Below are 21,118 nucleotides of genomic sequence, written 5' to 3'. Positions count from 1 at the left end.
AGAGGGTCGGCTCCTTGGCATTTGGTATCTGACATGGTCTGGAGGATGCCCCAACCTGCATTTCCAGCTCTCATCCACCAGGGAGAGTACCACAGCCAGAGAAGCTGTGCCCCTGGCCTGCTGGGTGGCCTGAGGCGGGGACTTGCTCTCCTGTTGAGCAGCAGGTGCCCAGGGACTCAGCAGCCTTCCTGGTGGGCTAGTACCGCTAAGGAGAGTGAGCATCTGCAGGCCATCGGCTCACTCGCCCACAGAGGAACCTGAGCGGACTGGTCTAAGCTACGGGGACAAAGCAGCAGGAGCCCAAAGAGCCAGTGGTGAGGAGCCCTGGACAGCTGTCTCCCTACATTGCTTTATTGTATTGCATTGATTCAGAGACAATCCTACATCCATGCAAAGAGACTATGGCTACAGTAAAGTCACATACGTAACAAGAGCCCAGCTTGGTTTTTCCCTTCTCATCTCCTTACCCTTGGGATTCAGGTGGGGGGTGTCGAGAGCATGAACAGGACATCAGCACTTTGCCCTGCCCAGGTTCCCAGCTAGGGACCCCCAGGGAAACTCTTTCCACAGGTTACTGAACATAATTGGAGGGACATGGCTGCTTGGGAGAATACCAGGTGGCACTGCGAGTGCTTTCCACCGTCCAGGTGCTGGAGCCTCAGCACCCCATGAGGCAGGGGAGTTAAGTGCCATCCCGTGCTCCAGCGGGGGACACGAAGCAGAGGGGAGTGATTTGCCCCAGGTCACGCAGGCAGCTGGTGACCAAGCTGAGACTGGAACCCAGGAGCTTGGCTCCCAGCCCTGGGCTCCACACACCAGACTGCACTGCCTCAGGGAGATGACAGGGGAGCTGGGTTTAGGCGTCGTTTACGCCCATGTTCTGCATTCGCCCTTCCAGGACACTATCGCCACCGACTGGTTTCTTTTTGCTTCCTTCGTGCTGCTTCTTCTGTTTCTTGAAAGGTTCCTGGTCAATGGGAGCAGGTTTCACAAAGGGGATCATTTCCTTCAGCCCTGCCGAGAGACACAGGCAGTTACCCATGGTGAGAGCAGGCTAGGAACTTTGCTCTCCAGCTCTCCTGGCCTGAGAGCCATTCCCCTTTACATCACCAAGGAAAGCCCTGCCCAGAAGCCCTCGTTCCTCCAGTCCCCACAGCCACAACCTGAGAACTTGCAGAAGAGTCACATGGGAAGCAGTGGGCCCAAGGGGAGAAATCCAGGAGAGATATTAGCGCTGGGAAGGAATGAGCAGACTGGACTTGCTCCAGGCCAGCGTCCCCCCTCGCCCTGCCTCTCCGGTGCTAGAACCTCTCTCCTATGCTACCAGGTGGGGGAGGAGACAGCAGATAGGGAGAGGTGGGTCAAAGCATAAAGCAGGGGTGCCACGTGAAGGGGTTTCCGAGTTGTACCTGGCGGCATGAAACCCTTCAGTTTCTCTGGCACGACGATGCCGTCCTGTGTCTGGTAGTTCTCCAGGATGGCACAGATCGTGCGGGTCGTGGCACACATGGTAGCATTTAGCATATGGACAAACTCCACCTGCAAGGACAAAGCCAGTGACCCCAGGAACAGGGCTCGTGAGGAGCCCTCGCCAAGGCCCGCAGGGTGCACCCCACAGACACACCAGCAGGCTAAGGAGCTGCTTCCCCTCCCCCAGAGGGGAGACCGATGCATCATTGACCAGGGAGCCCAATGGGAGGCACCACAGCAGCATTTCCAAATCAAGATTTCAGTTTGGGGCCAAAGTATTTACATATCTGAATTTTTGTCCCAACCCACTCACAGTTATCCCTGGAAAATTTAGGTGAAAACTGAAGAGGGGGTAGGGGGAGGAGGTTCCCATCAAAATTTTCTGCAGAAGACACCTCCCCACCCCCAAATTTTCTGACCAGCTCTAACCGGGACCCAGCAGAGAGGATGGAGTGGCTGATGCTCAGGGCTGCTCAGCAAGGATCTCGCCCTTTGGAAGGAGGGATGTGCTCTCCCAGGATGGAACACTGCGCTGGCAAGGAATACAGCTCTTCACTGTGAGGGGGAGAGTGAGGAACGCTGGAGCAAAGATCCCAGTGGGGAGAGCAGCTAGCCAGGCAGACACTGAGCATGCAGCAGCAGCAGAAGCCTTGGAGGTAACTGCTCCGAGATGGGTATTCAGCTGCCCCAGGATCCACACGGAGAGTAAAAGGGAGGTACTGAAATGACACCTACTTTGTCCATCATTTTCTTGGTCTGCCCATAGCGGATCCGCAGGCGACGGGCCTGGTAGTCTGTGCAGTTGGAGCAGGAGACCAGCTCCCGGAAGGCGCTCGACCCTGGGAACCAAGCCTCGAGGTCCAGCTTCTTACTAGCAGCGTGGTTCAGGGAGCCTGCGAGAGCGGGAGGCAGGTACTTGGGCTGGCTGGCAAGGCAGCAGCTGGATGGTAGCAGGGAGAATGCACCGAATGCTGCCTGCAACCCAGCAGTGACTTTGCAGGGACAGAGGGCAAAGCCTGCCCTGCTAAGTTACCTGCCCAACTGCTGCGCTCTGGTTTCACCACAAACGATTATGGGGCCTAGAGACCCGGGTGACAGGCACCTTAGAAACCCCCGAGACACAGCGCCATAGCGAAGACTAGTACTTAGGGTTCTGCAGGACTCTAGGCAATGGGGATTCTCCTGGAAGAGGAGGATCTAGGGCTGATTCTCTTCTAGCCCCCTTTCTGCCACTGCTCCGGGGTGGGGCTTGGAGCGTCAATTCCTGCTGGATGACCCTCTGGCCCATCTCGCACTCAGAGTGGCTCCTGGGCTAGGCTTCCCTGTTCTCCCCTTCCTATGCCAGCTCCTCAGGGGAGAAGGAGCCTGGCCAGTGAGCAGGGACCGGACAGGTGATCAGACCTACCCGACACGAATGCCATTCCCGCCCAGCCCCACTCCGGCTGTACTTTATCAGCTCCCCTTCCCACTCCCCAGTGCAGTGCAGCAGCTCCGGGGCACAGGGCCCGTGTAGAGAATCTGTAGTACCTTCCCCTCTCAGTCCCTTGTTTTAAAGAGGGATGAAGGCTGAATAAGTGAACTGTGAGAAAGAGCCTCAGCACACCAACCGCTGCACAGCAGCCTCCAAGATCTGCCGGGTGACGTCTGCTCCAAACTTCCACCTGTCAAGGGGACCCGCCTCATTAGCCACCTGCCATTGCTAACAACAAAGGCAACGTCAAGCCAACTTGCCAAGCCTTACAAGAGACAGGAGCGTCGTGCTCGGCTCTCGCCCAGCTCTTCCAGCTCATACAGGGTTACAAGGCATTCGGCCTGGGCGGGCCTTCTGAGAAACCAGGGGCACCGCCATATTGAGGCTCAGCCAGACGACAGAGGCCAGGTCTACACTGCACAGCCATGTCAGGAGGGGGGTGAGAGAACCGTACTACCAGCCAACAAAGCTACACTGGCAAACCCCCACAAGAGGGCTTCTGCTGACCTCCTCAGGGAAGGTGGTATCACTCTGCCAACAGAAAAACTCCCACGACCTGGCTTGTCCATATTGATGCTAGGGGGGTTTGCCAACACAGAGCTGTGAGGGAGCAGGGCGGATTTGACCTGGGAATGTAGCCTGGGAGTTACATTGAGCTACCCGAGCTGTAACCTGAGCCACGAAGGGGGGTGGGAGAAGTGACACCTTCTGTCCGGGAGACGGAACAAAGGAGAGGAGGAGCAGAGGCGAGGGGGGAGAGAGCTGCTAGAGGGATTTGGGAATTTTTCAGTTTGGGCAGGGAGGTGCAATGCAGGGAACCCCAAGCTAGGGTCTAAGCTCCCTGCACTCCCCAAGAGGACTTGATTGAGGGGTCCTGGTTGTATCTACAAGCTCTGCTGTAGACTGTGTTCCTGTTATCCAATAAACCTTCCACTTTACTGGCTGGCTGAGAGTCATGGTGAATCGCAGGAAGCTGGGGGTACAGGGACCTGAGTCCCCGACACTCCGCGACAACTGGTGGTAGTGGTGAGATCTACTGCACCCCGTGGACGGCGCTTCCTGCAGTAAGTGACTGGGGAGCAGTAAAACGAAGGGGGATCGACTGGGACCAGGTGGGCTGAAGAGTCAGAGAGAGATGGTTCAGGGGGCGATTAACCCCTGGGAGTGTGTGACCAGTGAGAAGGACTTTTGCAGTAACAGGGTCCCCCGGGGGATCGCAGTGAACGGTCCCGGGGTGGAGGAGTCTGCAGCTCGACCCTGGCAGAGAGGTGGTGACCTGAAGAAGGGCTGGCACACTAGGGGTCCCCCTGGAACGGTGGAAAGCGGAGAGCACAGGCCGGCGAGTGGCCAGCAGGAGGATGTATGCTAAACGCCTTAAGAGCGACCTGGTGGAGCTGTGTAGGCAGAGGGGGCTGCGCATTGGGAGGTCCACCAAAGAACAGCTAATTGCCCAGCTCGAGGAGAGGGATCGCTTGGATGAACCGAGCCCTGTCCCTGAGAGAAGCTGCTCGGCGGATGCAGTGTGGGCTCCGGGGCCTGACATGGCTGGGAGGGGTCACACTGCTGCCGAGGACATCCTGAGACTCCGCCTACCTATACCTAGGGGAGGGGTTGGGGGAAGTCCAGCGAATACCGAGGGCACCCTGACCCCGGCGGCCAGCAGGGGATCGTCCCGGCAGAGCTCCCCATCCCGGGAGCGGATGCGACTGGAATATGACAGGGAGCGGAGACTGAAAGAGTTCGAGTTAAGGCAGCAAGAACTGAAGCATGAGCAGGAAGAGAAGGAGAAACAACGTCAGCATGAGCGAGACCAACGTCAGCATGAGGAGAACCAACGTCAGCATGAGCTGGAACTGGCCAGGCTGAGGAGCAGTGGAGCCCCGGCTGCGGTGAGCGAGGGGGGACCCAAGACTGCAAAGAGCTTTGATAAGTGCTTCCTGGCCCAGCGTAAGGAGGGGGAGGACATAGATACCTTCCTGACGGCCTTTGAGAATACCTGCAAGCTGCTCCAGGTTGACCCTGCAGACAGGCTCCAGTTTCTCATCCCCTCACTGGACTCCACAGCCAGGGAGGTGTACAGCCAACTGAAAAGGGCGGAGATGGGGGACTACGAAATGTTCAAGAAGGCCCTGCTCCGCGAGTTTGGGCTGACCCCTGAGATGTACTGGAAAAGGTTCCGGAGTCAGCGTAAAACCCATGAGGTCACATACCTACAACTAGCCAACCGGGTGCAGGGGTATGCCCGCAAGTGGACAGCTGGGGCCCAAACTAAAGAGGACCTGCTTGACCTATTCGTACTGGAGCACGTGTATGAGCAGTGCCCATCTGACCTGAGGCGATGGTTGATGGACCAAAAGCCAGAGAACCCGCAGCATGCAGGCCAGCTGGCCGACGAGTTTGTGAACAGTCGGGCCGGGGATAACCGGGAGGAGTCCCAAAGGAACAGGCCCGCCACAACGCAGAGAGAGAGTCACCATGGGACCTCCCAGCGAGGAACTATGGAGAACCCCCACCAAAGGGGAACATCCAGCGTCAGGTCCATCCGACCCACTCAAGGGGACCCACGGGACATGGACTGTTATCACTGTGGTCAGAGAGGCCACATATGGGCCCAGTGCCCCAGGCTCAGGGACAGACTGAGCAGACCGAACCCACAGAGGGTTGACTGGGTAGAGACCCAGCCGGGCGAGAGGCAGCATTCCCAGGGAAGGGGGACTCGCAGAGTACCACCTGCTAAGGAAGGAGGAGAGCTCCAGGCCAGCTCCTCTGGGGGGCTGGATGCTCCAAACTCAGGGTTTTCGGTTTACAGGGTGGGCGCGGGGCTGCCCCTCCGGAGAGAGTGCCTTGTTCCCCTGGAGGTGGATGGGAGGAAGGTCAATGGATACTGGGATACGGGCGCAGAGGTAACGCTGGCCCGGCCCGAGGTGGTGGCCCCAGATCGGGTGGTGCCCGACACCTACCTGACCCTGACGGGGGTGGGTGGGACCCCATTCAAGGTGCCTGTGGCGAGGGTACACCTGAAGTGGGGGGCCAAGGAGGGCCCCAAGGATGTGGGGGTGCACCACCATTTGCCCACTGAGGTGTTGATGGAGGGGGACCGGGAGGTCTGGCCAAGCGACCCTCCGGGTGCCCTGGTCGTGACCCGTAATCAGAGCCAGCGAGGGGCACTGCACCCTGACCTTGGGAAGGGTACCTTGCCCGAGGCGCAGGACCCTAACCTGGTGGGGAGGGACCGCCCAGGGACACAGCTCAGGGGGGCTGCGGCCTCAGACCCAGCCAGCGAGAGAGAGCAGGTGCGCCCAGCCCTGTCCCAGCTGCTGAGCTCCAGGCCGACTTGCAGAAAGATCCCTCCTTGCAGAAGATAAGGGACCTGGCAGACCTCAGGGCGGTACAGACCATGGGGAGAGGCTGCCAGGAGAGGTTCCTGTGGGAGAAGGGGTTCCTGTACCGAGAATGGGCTTCCCCAGGGGAAGCGGAGTTGTGGGGGATCAGGAGGCAGCTGGTGGTTCCCCAGAAGTTTCGCCACAAGCTACTGTACCTGGCCCATGACATCCCTCTCGCAGGGCACCAGGGAATCCGGCGCACCAGGCAGAGGCTGCTACAGAACTTTTACTGGCCTGGGGTCTTTACCAACGTCCGACAGTACTGCCGATCCTGTGACCCCTGTCAGAGGGTGGGGAAGGCCCGGGACAAGAGGAAAGCAGCGTTGTGGCCTTTGCCCATCATAGAGGAGCCTTTCCAGAAGGTGGCTATGGACATAGTGGGACCTCTCAGCAAGATGACCCAGTCAGGGAAGAAATACATTCTGGTGGTGGTAGATTTCGCCACTCGCTACCCCGAGGCAGTGCCCTTATCGTCCATCAAAGCGGACACTGTGGCAGATGCGCTGCTCACCATTTTCAGCCGAGTGGGGTTTCCCTAGGAAGTCTTAACTGTCCAAGGGTCCAACTTCATGTCGGCCCTACTCCAGTGCTTGTGGGAGAATTGCGGGGTCTGGCACAACTGGGCCTCAGCGTATCACCCCCAATCCAATGGGCTGGTGGAGAGGTTCAACAGGACACTAAAGATGATGCTAAAAACCATTTATGAACCAGCACCCACAGGACTGGGACAAGTACTTACCTCGCCTGCTGTTCGCGTACAGGGAGGTACCCCAGGAGTCTACCGGGTTTTCGCATTTCGAACTGTTATATGGAAGGCGGGTAAGGGGGCCCCTGGACCTGATGAGAGACGAATGGGAGGGGAAGGCCCCTCCTGATGGAGAGTCGGTGGTGGAGTATGTCCTGACCTTCCGGGAGCTCATGGGCCTGGCCAAGGAAAATCTGGCCCGAGCCCAGAGGAAGCAGAAGTTCTGGTATGACAGCACGGCGCGGGCCCGCGCCTTTGCCACCAGGGATCAGGTGATGGTCCTCATCCTCGTGAGGAAGAACAAACTCCAGGCCGCATGGGAAGGGCCCTTCAAGGTTGTCAAGCAACTAAATGAGGTAAACTATGTGGTGGAGCTGTCGAACCGGGCGCACCACCGCCGGGTGTACCATGTAAATATGATGAAGCCATATTATGACAGGGGGAAATGTGGTGTTGGCCGTGTGTGGGCACTGGGAGGAGCAGGGAGATGACCCTTTAGTAGATCTATTCCCTGGGACAAGAGCTGATTCCCCCCTGGAAACAATTCCCCTCTCTGACCAGCTAACCCCTACCCAGCAAGCTGAGATCGGAGGGGTGCTGCATCTGTACTGACAGCTGTTTTCCAACCAGCCTGGACACACTAATCTGACTGTCCACCAGGTGCAGACAGGATCGCACCCGCCTATAAAATGCTCCCCCTTCCGAGTCACAGGGAAAACTGCTCAGGACCTGGAAAGAGAGGTCAATGACATGCTGGCTTTGGGGGTGACCCAGCCATCTTCCAGTCCTTGGGCCTCGCCGGTGGTGCTGGTCCCCAAAAAGGACGGGTCAATCCGGTTCTGTGTGGACTATTGGAAGCTCAATGCCATCACTGTAGCCGATGCCTATCCCATGCCCAGGCCTGACGAGCTCCTAGACAAGCTGGTAGGCGCTCGGTACCTAACCACCATGGATCTTACTAAGGGCTATTGGCAAGTGCCGCTGGATGCAGATGCCAGGCTGAAATCGGCCTTTATCACCCCTCTGGGGCTCTATGAGTTCCTGACCCTGCCTTTCAGCCTCAAGGGTGCGCCAGCCACCTTCCAGTGCCTGGTGGATCAGCTACTGAGGGGGATGGAGAGTTTTGCTGTGGCATATATTGACGACATCTGCGTCTTTAGCCAGACCTGGGAGGACCATGTGTCCCAGGTTAGACAAGTGCTGGACTGACTCGAGGAGGCTGGGCTGACCGTAAAAGCTGAGAAGTGCAAGGTGGGGATGGCTGAAGTATCCTACCTAGGTCACTGGGTGGGGAGCGGCTGCCTAAAGCCAGAACCAGCCAAAGTGGAGGCGATCAGAGACTGGCCCGCTCCTCAAACCAAAAAGCAAACAGGCCTTTATTGGGATGGCGGGATACTATCGAAGGTTCATGCCCCACTTTAGCGCCATTGCCGCCCCCCCCATCACTGAGTTGTGCAAGAAAGGGAAGCCAGACAATGTGGTCTGGACCGAGGAGTGCCAGGAAGCGCTCCGGGCACTGAAGGAGGCTCTGGTCAGTGGCCCAGTTCTGGCAAACCCAGACTTTGACAAGCCCTTTTTGGTGTTCACCGACGCCTCAGACACGGGACTGGGGGCGGTGTTAATGCAGGAGGATGAAAAGGGGGAGACACACCCCGTCGTGTACCTGAGCAAGAAGTTGCTACCCCGGGAGCTGAACTACGCGGCCATCGAGAAGGAATGCCTGGCCATGGTATGGGCCCTCAAGAAACTAGAGCCATCTCTCTTTGGGCGACACTTCACCGTGCACACCGACCACTCTCCCCTGACCTGGCTGCACCAGATGAAAGGAGCCAACGCCAAGCTCCTGAGGTGGAGCCTGCTCTTGCAGGATTATGACATGGACGTGGTCCATGTGAAGGGAAGTGACAACTTGATAGCGGATGCGTTGTCCTGGAGAGGGGGCCCTGAACTTCCCCAGGTCACTGGTCAGAGTGACCCCGCTCAGTTCAGTCTCGAAGGGGGGAGAGATGTGACGGAGCAGGGAGCAAGGCAGATTTGACCTGCGAATGTAGCCTGGGATTGCATTGAACTACCTGAGCTGTAACCTGAGCCAGGAAAGGGGGTGGGAGAAGTGACACCTTCTGCCCGGGAGACGGAACAAAGGAGAGGAGGAGCAAGAGGAGGGGGGAGAGAGCTGCTGGAGGGATTTGGGAATTTTTCAGTTTGGGCTGGGAGGTGCAATGCAGGGAACCCCAAGTTGGGGTCTAAGCTCCCTGCACTCCCCAAGAGGACTTGACTGAGGGGTCCTGGTTGTATCTACAAGCTCTGCTGTAGACTGTGTTCCTGTTATCCAATAAACCTTCTGCTTTACTAGCTGGCTGAGAGTCACGGTGAATCACAGGAAGCCGGGGGGACAGTGCCCTGAGTCCCCCACACTCCATGACAAGAGCCACCAGGCAAAACATCTGTCAGAGCTAACGGGCAGAAGGGGCCACCAAATCGTGAGACCTCCTGTACATCACAGATCCCCCAGTGTAGACACGGCCTTAGCAAGAGGAGCTTCAGGCTCAGGTTCAGATTCCCAGCTAAGGCTGGTTCAAGCCACACCCTAAGCATTCGATGGTACGCCCACATGTCGAATGCTGCGTACAGATGTGGTCTCCTCATCTAAAAAAAGATATATTGGCACTAGTAAAGGTTCAGAAAAGGGCAACTAAAATGATTAGGGGTTTGGAACAGGTCCCATATGAGGAGAGATTAAAGAGGCTAGGACTCTTCAGCTTGGAAAAGAGGAGACTAAGGGGGGGATATGATAGAGATATATAAAATCACGAATGATGTGGAGAAAGTGGATAAGGAAAAGTTATTTACTTATTCCCATAATATAAGAACTAGGGGTCACCAAATGAAATTAATAGACTGCAGGTTTAAAACAAATACAAGGAAGTTCTTCACTCAGCGCACAGTCAACTTGTGGAACTCCTTACCTGAGGAGGTTGTGAAGGCTAGGACTATAACAGCATTTAAAAGAGAACTGGATAAATTCATGGTGGTTAAGTCCATTAATGGCTATTAGCCAAGATGGGTAAGGAATGGTGTCCCTAGCCTCTGTTTGTCAGAGGGTGGAGATGGATGGCAGGAGAGAGATCACTTGATCATTCCCTGTTGGTCCACTCCCTCTGGGGCACCTGGCATTGGCCACTGTCGGTAGACAGGATACTGGGCTAGATGGACCTTTGGTCTGACCCGGTACGGCCGTTCTTATGATCTCTCCCCTCCCTGCTGTCACTCAGCTTGCCTCTACACCAGCCAGAAGGGGCTGTGGGAGCACGCGGCATGAACCTGTCTTCTCTGCAGCACCTCACGCCCGCTGGCCTGGGGAGGAGACGGGGACCAGAAACCAACCCCCGGCACCTGTATTCCTGAAGCATGTAGGAGCCCAGTCAGGGCCCCATTGCTGTATGTTAGCTCAGCACCAACAGGGGGAGCAAGACAGCTGGGGGTGGGGAAAGCACAAGGTAATGGTGATGGCGTAGCACGTGGAACAAACTGACAGCCTCGGCCCAGCAGTGCCTAACCAACACTCCTGCAGCTTTCAATTCCCTGCGGATGCTGCTAGCAGGTCACAGCAGTTCCTTCCCCAGAGGAAGGGACGAGCCATTTCAGACTCAATACAAGTCAATGATTAACTTTTCCCAAGTGAGCTCTCTATCCCTCCAAGATTGCTCTGACCATGGCTAGGCAGGGCACTACCCGGAGCTGGGGCACAGCCACTGCAGTGTATGTCCCTGAAGTGTTACTGCACAGCGACCACCAAGGAAATGGGTCACTTTGGGCTCCTTCCCGACCACGCCAGCCAGTTTCCAGCAGGCTGTGGGACAACGGTGCGCAGAGGCTGAGCCCAGAGCCCATCGCGCAGGGTGCTGTACACAGTCTAACCAGAGGCACAGAGGGGCGGGGCTTGCCCAAGCTCACCCGTAGGTCGGAAGCCAAGCCAGGACCAGAGCCAGAGCTGGCTCCTCTGACACTGCCCTGCCCACTCGCCTCCTGTCTTGGCCTCTGTCCTTCAATGGCAGGCTGGTCCTGTCACATTACCCCTACAGAGAGGAGCGTGTGCACCCCGGACCAGGAGAGCCGAGTTCCGTACCTGAGACAATATTGACGACGTGGTAAGGAATGCCCAGCGACTGGTAGAACTCCTCAGCAGTCGTGATCATTTCATCAAACATCTCCCACGACTTGTTGTCATGAGGCGACGCAAAGATAAACTGCTCAATCTGGGGGCGAGGAGAGAGAAGCTACTAACAATGTGCAGAGGGTAGGACTGCATGTCTTAGTGTGCTGCTGCTCACAGGTGGGGCAAGGCCCAGGAATGGTGGATTCAGAGAACGGGAACCAGAAGACAAGGAGATGATTGCAGTAGGGAATGTTTTCTCCAATGTCCGTCTCACGGAATTCCAGTGTAACAAACCAACAGTGACGGGAAATGACAGCAGGCCTGGAAACTGCTAGCAATTTATACTGACAGACCCCTAAAGGAGCCACAAAGACCTTTGCAGTCTCACAAATCTGTAACTACTTTACTCTTTACTAGGAAGAGGCCAGCAGCAGCCTATTGCACCACCCCTAGAGGGGGCTTTCTGGAGTCACTCTTGTTCTGAGGATACTGAATTTGCAGACCACCCTCAGATCACGCAGCGAGGGGGCTCTGCAGCTCCCCTCTGCTCCAAGGTATTAATTACTCATTTTCCCTTCAAATATCCTACACCTGGGAGGAAAGACCCCCGAGCCCATTCTTATCTACTCTCATCCTGCAAATATTTCCCAGCTAACTGGCTAGCAACGCATCCCTTTACCTTTTCAAACTGGTGCACCCGGAAGATGCCTCTGGTGTCACGGCCGTGCGAGCCAACTTCCTGCCTGAAGCAGGTGGACAGCCCAGCATATCTGATGGGCAGATCCTCCGGCTTCAGCCACTCATCCCTGTGCAAAGCTGCAATTGGCTGCTCAGAGGTAGCAATCAGGTACTTCTCATCGACGGAGCTGTCCTCTGATTTCTCACTGCCCTTGCCAATGACCTGGAGATGGGGGTTGAACAGCACTCTGTCAGTGTACCAGAGCAGAACACACAACAGCCTCAGCAACGGAGACCTGGGCCCCAGGAATAGCAAGAGCCAGAGGCTATAAGGATCCTTTGCCATGGCAAACACTAACAGAAAACTGTACTTGGCTTGCTGGCATCAGGATGCACAAGCCCTTCCTTGCAGCTTACCTTGTAAAGCTCCTCATCAAACTGACTGAGCTGAGCCACCTCCTGCATCACCTCTTTCCTCATGAAGAAGGGTGTGTAGATAGGGGTGTATCCCTTGCTGAGCAGGGTCTGCAGAGCATACTGGATCAGCGCCTGCTCAAGGAAAACCAGGGCACCCTACAAACACAAGATAAGCCTCTCAGGTCACATGAAGAACTAACGGCTCGGATTCTAGAGGTGCTGAGTGCATGCGACTTCTGTCCTGTGTACTGAGCTCCTCTGATGACCAGGCCAGAAGTGCCTAAAACAGCTCAGCTTAGAGAACGGAGCCAATAACTAGGACAGAAAAAGGAGTCCAAACCGATGGTACCTGAGGACAAACAATGGTGAAGGGCTTATCCCATGCAAGTCTTGGTCCAAAATGTTTTATACACAGCCATGACATGGAGTGTCTCAAGCTGAAAACATGCTTAGCAACAGCAGCAGACATGCAGCACTAGTCATACTACCACTAGCCCAGTCTGACACCCTTTGATTGTGGCACATGCAGCTGTCTTTAGAAAGCTAATGCAAGGCTGAACTCCACCAGTCGTGCAGAGTCTCCCTCTGCCTAGTACACGATCAGCACCGGAAAATGCCCTTGTGCCCACTGCAGGATTAGAGGGAGGTACAGCACAAATGGCAGGAAAGCAGCAGATCTTTGGTACAAAGCCAGGTGGTTTGTTCTGTGTCTGTCTGATTCCTTTTCCTGCGTCCCAGAACCAGGAAGGTTTGGGGCTCGGGGATCTCACCTTCAGGAAATACCCTCTGCTTCCAGCTACTATGGCCCCCTTTTCTCCCTCGTAGCCATCCACCATCACCACCAAGTCCACGTGGGAGTACTTCTTCTTCACCGTGCAGTCTCCCCAGATCCTCTCCACTCGGTTATCTGCATCCTGCATGCAAGGCAAGATGAGGAAAACAAGGGCTCACTTGGAAGTCTCCTCTCATACCTGCTCCCACCAGGCCAGGCCCAGTGCGGGATGTAGAACCCTGGGCCAGTGTGTTCTGCGGAAGCCAGGTAAGGAGTGAAGAGGGAGTGGTTAGGCCCTCATTCCTCTCCCTACCTTTCCCCACAAGGGTCAGTGCTCAGGCCTCAGGCATCTCCCAGTGGAGAGCATCAATACTTGTCTGAGCGCTTGCCACAGCTGTTACTGGACTCAACCTGAGGGGCTCCCTCACCTTGGGATTGGCTCTGCAGTTTCCATAGCGACTAAATCCAGGCAACTGACAGACACAGCTCGGAACCCTAATGCTGATCCCTGCCGGCAGCACATTATGATGTCATTGGCTGCCGGCCCAGGCCAATTGTATTCCTGGAGTTAAACATTCTTGCTGGGTGAATGCAATGGGCAAGGGCAGATCCCAGTGTTTGGCTCTGCCTAAGTTTCCCATGTATGCACTAAACAATGGTGGAGAGTTCCACACTGGCTGAGCGGGTCTTTGTGTTCAGTGAGCTCCTTCGCTGCAGGACACCCTGTCTTGTAATGCAGATTTCATTCACTCCCTACCTGATCTCAGCAACCCCTCGCAACAGGGAACTAGCTGACTGTGTCTGTGGTCACTTTGATGTGCTGTGCATGGCTGTTTCAAGCTGACTGTACGTTACTTCCCAAAACCTGCCAGAGACATCGTCTACATAGAGGGGATGCGTTTGGCTCCTACCTCGTCGTTGCTGATGGGCACAGAGGGGTGGAGGAGGTTTCCAATTTCTCGGAGGCTTTCAAACCGCTCCGCCTCCAGTTTCACACGCTCGGCGTCGCACTTCAGGATGGCTTCATCAATGAGAACACGGACTTTCTTAATCTGGGTTACCTGAAGACCCTGTTACACACAAATCACTGGGCATGTCACTATACAGCTTAAACAACAGGGAAAATGAGCACTATGCTCATGAAAAGGGCCAAAAAAGTTTTTTTAAGTAGCGCAAACCACTCTGATCTTTGCCTAACCAACCTGGCTTTTGCAGAGGTAAATGACGTTTCACTAATCAAACAGACTTTGCTGAATATGTCAATAAAGTATTGGATAAAGGAGAACCAGTTGACAATTTATTTAGGCTGTCAAAGGCCTTTGACAAAGTTCCTCACAAGAGGCTACTACAGAAGCTATGTCATCACGGAGTGAGAGACAAAGTACACCTCTACCCCAATAGAACGCTGTTCTCGGGAGCCAAAAAAAAAAAAAAAATCTTACCGCATTATAGGTGAAACCGCGTTATATCGAACTTGCTTTGATCCGCTGGAGTGCGCAGCCCAGCCCCCCCGGAGCGCTGCTTTGCTGCATTATATCCAAATTCGTGTTATATTGGGTCGCGTTATATTGGGGTAGAGGTGTATTGTCATAGATCAAAATCCGGCTAAGAGGCAGGAATCAGAGTAGGAATAAACAGTTAGTTTTCACCATGGCAGACTATGAAGTTGCCTTAAAGTTTCTCATTAGGCCCACCATTACTTCATGTATTTATTAGTGATCTGGAAACGGGGGTGAGCAGTGAGGTGCAGATGACATAAGTTATTTAGGTCAGTCCAATCCAGAGAGAACTGTGAGGAACTTCGGAGGGACCTAATCAAGCTAGGGGAATGAGCAGCAAAATGGCAGATGAAGCTAAATGTTGACAAATCCCAAATACTACACTTGGGATGGAATAATTTGAACAACTCATAAACCTTACAAGGTTCTAAATTCACTAGATCAGCTCAGGAAAGGGACCCGGGCATCACTGTAGCCCACTCAATGGAGACCTCTGCTCAATGTGCAGCTGCAGCCAAAAAGCAAATAAAATCTTAGGATGCAAAAGGAAAGGGATGGGAATCATATGGGAAATATCTTGATGCGATTACATAAATTGAGTGTGCCTCCTTTAGAAAACCGTGCGCCGTTCTGGCCATCGCATCTCAAAAAGGAGGATTAAAGGGGTTCAGAGAACAGCAACAAAAATTATTAGGGCAATGGTAAAACTGATCTGAAGAGAGATTGACGAGACTACGATTGTGACCTTAGGAAGGGGGGGGAAATAAGAGGAGCCATGAGTAAGTCTATAAAACTAATGATTGGTTTAGAGAAGGGAGATCAGAAGCTTCTGTTCTCCCTGTCTCACAACACAAGAACAAAGGGACATGCAAAGAAACGGAGAAGTGGTAAATCCACAACTAATACAAGGAAATACCTTTTCATGTGTGTGACTGGCAATGAGTTCCATAGTTCAAAGGACGTTAAGGCCAAAATTATAAGATTAAAAAAGGGACTGAACACATATCTCTATGGATAAGAATATCTGGCTCTAATAGTGGATACTGTTGAATATTGAATTTTGGACACAATAATATTTCTCGTGCCTGAATGTTTCTTGTACCTGTCTCTAAAGCATCTGGTGCTGGCCACTGCTGGCAAGCGAGATACTGACTTAGCTCGACCAGAGTGCTGATCCAGTCTGACAATTCCTGTATTCACATTTTGGCTGAAAAACGGCACCTCCAGCAGCACAATGCTCCTCGTCTCCAGGCAGAGAAATTGGTTCAGTACAGACTGAGGAAAGAGAACCCAGACTGAATCGCCAATAGCACTTTGGTGTGTTCCTCAGAGGTGTCTTATTAAAGTATTGTCTCAGCCTGACCTTACCTAGCTAACAAGATCTAACAGGTTCACAGCACAGAGTGATTTGGCTGGAGGTCGCTGACTGCAGAAGTACAGAATAGTCAGACTTCAGCCTGGAAGACGGTGAGATAAACAGGAATGAAAGAAAAGGCAGGTGGTCAATGGTCACTTTTCAGAGTGCCCACAGCCCCCTGAAAGCTGGGGGTGTAACTCACCGCTAAGATGTCGGCAGTGAGGCCATCAAGATTTTGTGCATGTTCTGGTACTGACTCATCATCACCCTTGGGCTCTTTTTTCTGCAAAGGGAAGAATCAAGAAGAACAATGAGCATGCTAAGAACATATGTTGTAAGCAGTGACAAGGGTACGCACTACAGCTGCTGCAATGTTTGGAATCAGGACTGGGAGGAGAGGACCCAGGAGAGGATCTCAAACTTCATCTTATAAAGTGATCCACAGTATGACACAAAATGAAAATCATGGCTAGATTGTGCAGGGTAGTGGATTCTTCTAACTATAGAATCATAGAATATCAGGGTTGGAAGGGACCTCAGGAGGTCATCTAGTCCAACCCCCTGCTCAAACCAGGACCAATCCCCAGACAGATTTTTGCCCCAGATCCCTAAATGGCCCCCTCAAGGATTGAACTCACAATCCTGGGTTTAGCAGGCCAATGCTCAAACCACTGAGCTATCCCTCCCCTCCATAACTAGCTATATGCTTTGGCACTACATCTGACATGTGAACAATTTTCTCAGGTCTATTGATGCAACAACCTTAATTTGACATTGTCAAAAATTTCTATGGACACTTTTTAGATCATTCACTAAGCAAACTTCTTCCTACTAGAGGTCATCAACTGCAGGAAGATTAGACAGATTACACTGCTTTTCAACAAGACTAGAACAAATAGCACCACATCAGCACTACCCTAGCACCATGTTACCAGGGAAGACAGCTGCTATGATTTCATAGCACTCCTCTCTCTTACCTTCATTTTCTCACCTATCGTTTTGCTGCACAGGTTCTTCAGTTTGTTCAAGTTGTCTGCACGAAATCTGCCTGGAAAGGAGGCATTGGAGGAAAAAATAAACCAGTGATCTCCATAGTGAAACTACACATTTGGTAGCAGATTCAGAAACCTGTTGAGTTGCTAAGTTGTTATCCCTGTAGGTGATGTATCGCAGACACAAACAGTTCAGATACACAACTCAATCCCTCTTTACTTCAATTAGCTTTACAGATCTTATTCAGAGAGTTGGCAAAATGGAGAGGAGAAACTTGCCCTGAGCAGGCATTCCATAACCCGGAGGGAAAGAATGGCATCACAGCGGGAATAGGATTGAGAGATATACGGCTACCCCTCTGAAACCCTCTGCCACAAACTCATTGCATGCCCTTGGGCAAGTCAGTCCCCCTGTGACACCATTTTCCCAGTTATAAAGCAAAAGCAGTACTTCACTACCTCACAGAATCACTGGGTGGCTTAATTCAGACATGCACAGTCCCACTCACCCCGAGTGGAAGGTAAACTGTTCACTGTATCATTAGTCGGAGTGAGGGAGGAAATTTTATGCCTGAGATGCTAAATTTTCAGGGCTTGAAAACAATCCCTTCACCCCACTGGTCAGCATAGAGCAGAAAACACATGGCGAGAGGGTGAGGCAGCTCCTTCCACCCCTTCCAGATTCCAGAAAAAATGTCAATTTTCATTTAAAACATTTCCAGTTTCTTATGGGGGCTAAGACAGGCTCCCAAATGTTACCATGTACCAGAGCCTACAGAGACAGCTCCAGGGCCTCTGCTCAGCTTTCCCAAGCAGCAGCAGAGTGAAACTGACAAGAGCCTGGTCAGTTTCACTGAAGATATTCAGACCTTTGGGAGAAACAGGAAAAACAGAAGAACTAGCTCATTTTCCTCCTCTGCTACTGTGTGGAAAAGCTGGAAGCAGCAACAGCAGATGCAGGAACCAGAATGGAGGGCTCATAAACATGAAGATCTGGTGTCAGATAGAACAGCAGAGACCTAGCCATCTTGGTGTTAGCCAGGGGCATGGGAAAAGGGGAAGGTGAACCTCCCTCCCTCACCCCACCCTTTAGCCAGGAGGTTCTGCAGCACAGGAACACCAGGAAGTGCCTACTCCCTTCCAGCCAGGGAAGTACAGAGGGAGGCTTGAAACTGATCAGAAACCTGTTAATTAGAGCAGTGGTCTCCAAACTTTTTTGATCACACACCCCATCAGTAAAAAAAATTTGAGCACGCACCCCCTGCCGTGCCGAAGCAAAAAAAAAAAAAAAAAAAAAAAGCCGCTTGGACTCCCACCCGAACTGCGTCCGGCTGGTCTGTCTAGTACTGTAGCTAATGGGGGTCTAGTTCATACCTTGTAAATACTGGTAACACTTATGTGGGGGGAAGGGGGAGAAGAGGGAGCTTAACAGATGTGTGATGTGCTTTGAGATCATTCAACCAGGAAGCTCAGATTTATATTGGTGGATATATATATATATATATATATATATATATATATATATACACACACACACCACTAAAAAAAAATGGATTAAAAGTGGTGTCACTGAATGATATTCTTCCAAGGTGCTCTGAATGCTAGGAACATCAGCAGAGAAACCAAAAAGCAAATTCTTCCAGCCCTTCTCTCCCAAATATAAAGTTGCATTCCCAGAGATCTGACAGTGCAAACGGATCGAATAGTGACTACTTTTGATCTGTGGCATGAATGAATCAGTTTCTAAGCTAATTGCAGCTGGATTGCATCAGACACATGAATCACCAATCCCCAAGCAGCATCCTGCCAAATAGTGCTCCCCTGCTTTAAATGCCAATGCACATTCACAGCACAGCTACTGAATGCAGAAAGGCTTCTCTTGCATCAAAGTGCTCACTCCCAAAAGCAGAGGACAGCCACTGCGACACTGCCTTCAGCCCAGAGCTTCACTACAGCAACCTCCTGCCTCACTGTCTGCATTTAAGCAGCGCTGCCCAGATACGCAAGACATTAATACAGTGCATGCTGACAGCAAACAGTGCTGTCTGACAATGTGCATTAACCCAGCCCTCTTTCCATAACAAGGAAAGAGGTTCTTCCACATGAAGGCAACTACATTAAAAGAACAGGAGTACTTGTGGCACCGTAGAGACTAACATTAAAAGTGGGGTTAAAGACACTTTATTTAGCCAATGGCTTCACATTCTAATAATTACTATTGCTAAAAAAACCTCAACAACATAAGCTTCTGTATCCTAAAAATAGTGGCCTCTTTTGCAGATTCCCAGAGTGATCTGTCTCCCATTACAACTACATAAATTCATTAGCTACCATATTTACTCAACAAATAGGTGATCTTTAAATGGATCAATAAGTAACCCACAAAACATGAGGTTTCAGATTAGAAAGATCCCCTTGGCTAGTCTCAGTCCATGTGAGATTTTCCTAAATCAGGGGCTGATTTACTTCTTCTCTCTGGTCACAGCTGCAGGACCAGAGCTGGGAAAAGCTTACTGGTCCTGAGAACACCTGTACTGGTCTGGCAAAGCATTTCCAGGACTGGTGAACCCATGACATATCAGACCCTAAAACAGGGGTTCTCAATCTTTTTCTTTCTGAGGCCCCCCAAACATGCTATAAAAACTCCACAGCCCAGCTGTTTTTTCTGCATATGAAAACCAGGGCTGGTGTTAGGAGGTAGCAAGGGGAACTTCCCAGGGCCCCACACCATAGGGGGCACTGTGAAGCTAAATTGTTCAGGCTTTGGTGTCAGTCCTGGGTGGTGGGGCTTGGGGCCGCGGGCTGCAGTACTGCATGGCTGGACTTCGGCTTTCCGCCCTAGGCCCTAGTGAGTCTAATGCCAGCTATGCTTGGTGGCTCCCCTGAAACTGCTTGCGGCCTCACCGGGGGCCCAGGACCCCTGGTTGAGAACCACTGTCCTAAAAGTCACCTAATTCTTACTCTTCTTCCCACCCCAAACTTCACTTATGACATAGCCACCAGTAATCTCAGGAACTGCTGAAGTCAGAAGTCAATGCTTTAGGCAGTCAAAAGATGGGTTCCAATCTGTCAGATATTTCTAATTACTTATTACTACAGGACTCAGGGGCTATAGCGTTGGTTTGACTGGCTGCAGAAATCATGTGGAATGGAAGCGGGGCAAAACAGAACAATGTCATTGTGCAGGCCGGATTCCAAGGTCAGGTAACCAGCCAGAGACCTGAGCGCATGATACACACCCTTACGAAATCAGTGGGTTCCTACCAAAGGCAGCAACAATGAAAGGCCGAGATTACAGAGGGTCCAAGCACAGCAGCTCCACTGACTTCAATCTGCACAGCTCTGCTGGCTCAGGGGACACTGTGTCCAGCCCAGCCCCAAAGGACTCTCAGCTGCTGGGGGCATCACTGCCTGCTCAGCCTTAGGACAAAGGGACCCAGAACAGCCCTGCCTCGCTATGGGCACAATCCTGCACTGACAGCTGCTGTCACCCTCACAGCCTACAAAAGTGGAGGGGGGGCTGAACGGGGCTATGGAGATGCAAGGGCTGGCCCACACCCAGAGGTCAACAGCAGGTGGCCCACGCCCAGGGACCCCCTTCTCCCCCACTGCAAGGGGAACCACACCCAGAGCCCAGGGACCCCTCCCCACCAAATGCAAGGGGATCCCACTGACTCCAGGGGAAGCGCCCGTTCGCGCATGCGCATCGCCCTGCAGCGGATCCCATCTGGCAGGGACCCGCTCCCCGGCCGCCACCTACATCGCCGCCAGGCCCCGTCCGCCTCCACCAGAGCGTCCACCAGCGCCGGGTCCTTGAAGCGCTTGATCTGCGTGTCCCGCACGCGGCCGGGATCCCCGCCTTTGTCGGCGCGGAACAGGTCCAGGTCTAGCACCATCGTGCCGGCGGCAGCGAGCAGGCTGAGGGGAACAACACGTCGGCACTGCGCAGGCGCGGCAATGAGGAAACGGGTGACAGCGGAACGCGCAGATCCCGCCGGAAACGGGATGCAGGGCGCATGCGTAGGAACATCTAACTGGCAGTACAACTGCTCAATACGCGTGCGCAGCTTTCCGGTGGAGGGTGCTAGAGCGCACCCTGCCGGCTCGCTGTAGGCTCGCAGGGGCGTCCAGCTGCAGCGTGCCCGCAGGCAGCCCCGCCCCGCCGGCCTTGTCCCGCC

General features: G+C 53.3%; 1 protein-coding gene across 1 annotated transcript; it reads right to left on the bottom strand.

Annotated features, from left to right (window-relative positions):
* Window positions 1-307: 307 nt before the first annotated feature.
* On the bottom strand, window positions 308-20,901 carry SARS1 (seryl-tRNA synthetase 1). Its single transcript, XM_054026703.1, has 11 exons — window positions 20,701-20,901; window positions 16,926-16,996; window positions 16,151-16,231; window positions 14,004-14,162; window positions 13,091-13,234; window positions 12,321-12,476; window positions 11,905-12,126; window positions 11,196-11,325; window positions 2,206-2,363; window positions 1,410-1,539; window positions 308-1,014 (listed from the first exon to the last, which is right to left on the bottom strand). Exons 1-11 carry the CDS (start codon window positions 20,834-20,836, stop codon window positions 857-859), a joined length of 1,545 nt encoding a protein of 514 aa, XP_053882678.1. The 5' UTR covers window positions 20,837-20,901; the 3' UTR covers window positions 308-856.
* Between the last annotated feature and the right edge of the window lie 217 nt (window positions 20,902-21,118).

Source organism: Malaclemys terrapin, chromosome 4, assembly GCF_027887155.1.
Source record: "Malaclemys terrapin pileata isolate rMalTer1 chromosome 4, rMalTer1.hap1, whole genome shotgun sequence".
Classification (NCBI taxonomy): Eukaryota; Metazoa; Chordata; order Testudines; family Emydidae; genus Malaclemys; species Malaclemys terrapin.
This window is presented reverse-complemented; position numbering and strand designations above follow the sequence as displayed.